Source organism: Plasmodium cynomolgi (genome assembly GCF_000321355.1).
Source record: "Plasmodium cynomolgi strain B DNA, scaffold: 1463, whole genome shotgun sequence".
Lineage (NCBI taxonomy): Eukaryota > Apicomplexa > Aconoidasida > Haemosporida > Plasmodiidae > Plasmodium > Plasmodium cynomolgi.
The window spans coordinates 1-1,090 of record NW_004193266.1 but is presented as its reverse complement, the minus strand read 5'-3'; the positions used below and the strand labels follow the sequence as shown (position 1 = coordinate 1,090).

The following is a 1,090-nucleotide window of genomic DNA, read 5'->3' as shown; positions in this document are numbered from 1 at the left end:
CAGCCACGGTGTCATGATCTGGGAATTCAGTAGGTGATGTATAACTAGCGAGTTTTTTAGCAATAACCGCCCTTGGAGTTGAAAAAACTTTTGCATATATATCAGAATTTTTTGTTGAATTCGAACCGATATCTTTATTTTTATTATAAACCCCCTTTGAAGATGTAGAAGTAACTGTACGTCTACTAGGTTCATTCGTTGAAGGTAAAGATATAGCTTTATTTCCTGGTTTATCAGTATGTGGTTCTAATGTTTGTTTTGGAAAGAAACATTTATTTGAATATTCCATTTCTACATCATCTATGTCTGGTATAATATGTGTCTTATTGTATAATTCTCTAGCAAAATATGAATCATATGTTTGCTTAAATGCACGTAATATGCTACAAGTTAGTGAACTCTTTTGATCATCATAATGTTTTTTAACGCAATATTTATCATTCATTTTTTTATATATATGAATGCAATTACAAGCATACTCTTGCAACTTATCATTAGTTTCTTTATCTTCACTTTTCAACGTATTTATTATAGTATATATATTATCTCGGAAAATTTCTAAGAATACCATGTACACTGGTTCTTCAAACATATCGTAATAAAAATCATAATAAAAACATTTAGCTCTTCTGAGGTACGTACACGCTTTACTATAATTATCATAAAAAATTGCAGTAATAAGTTTATTATTAATATTATGTTGTTTTACTGAATTATATATCCAATAGTATAAAATAATACAATCATCATCATAAAGTTGGGAATATGTACGATCAAAACTATAACACCCTAAATTTCTCACAAGTTTCATACAAAAATCTTTGTGATTACTTGTGTCAATATAATTTTTTGCTTTTGTTTCGCACACATTAACATAGTTCGAGTAACCCTCATCAGTTGTTTCCACAGATTTATCAAATTTATTATATGTATCCCAAACTCTACTTAAGAAAGGATACTGAAAATACAAGTAAAATATATAAATGTTTATTTTAATAAAACAATGAATTTTTTCTCTTAGATAGTGTATAACAATTAATAAATATTTTACATAAAAATGTTTACAAAAAGAAATAAGAACGAACTTCAT

The 1,090-nt window shown here is 26.8% G+C and overlaps 1 protein-coding gene across 1 annotated transcript; it reads right to left on the bottom strand.

The window, feature by feature from the left end:
- Positions 1-295: 295 nt before the first annotated feature.
- PCYB_007810 (hypothetical protein) lies at positions 296-958 on the bottom strand (the record flags this gene model as incomplete). The annotated part of the gene is made up of 1 exon (XM_004228202.1): positions 296-958. A coding segment is annotated over one exon (663 nt), but the record flags the coding sequence as incomplete, so codon positions are not given.
- Positions 959-1,090: the final 132 nt, after the last annotated feature.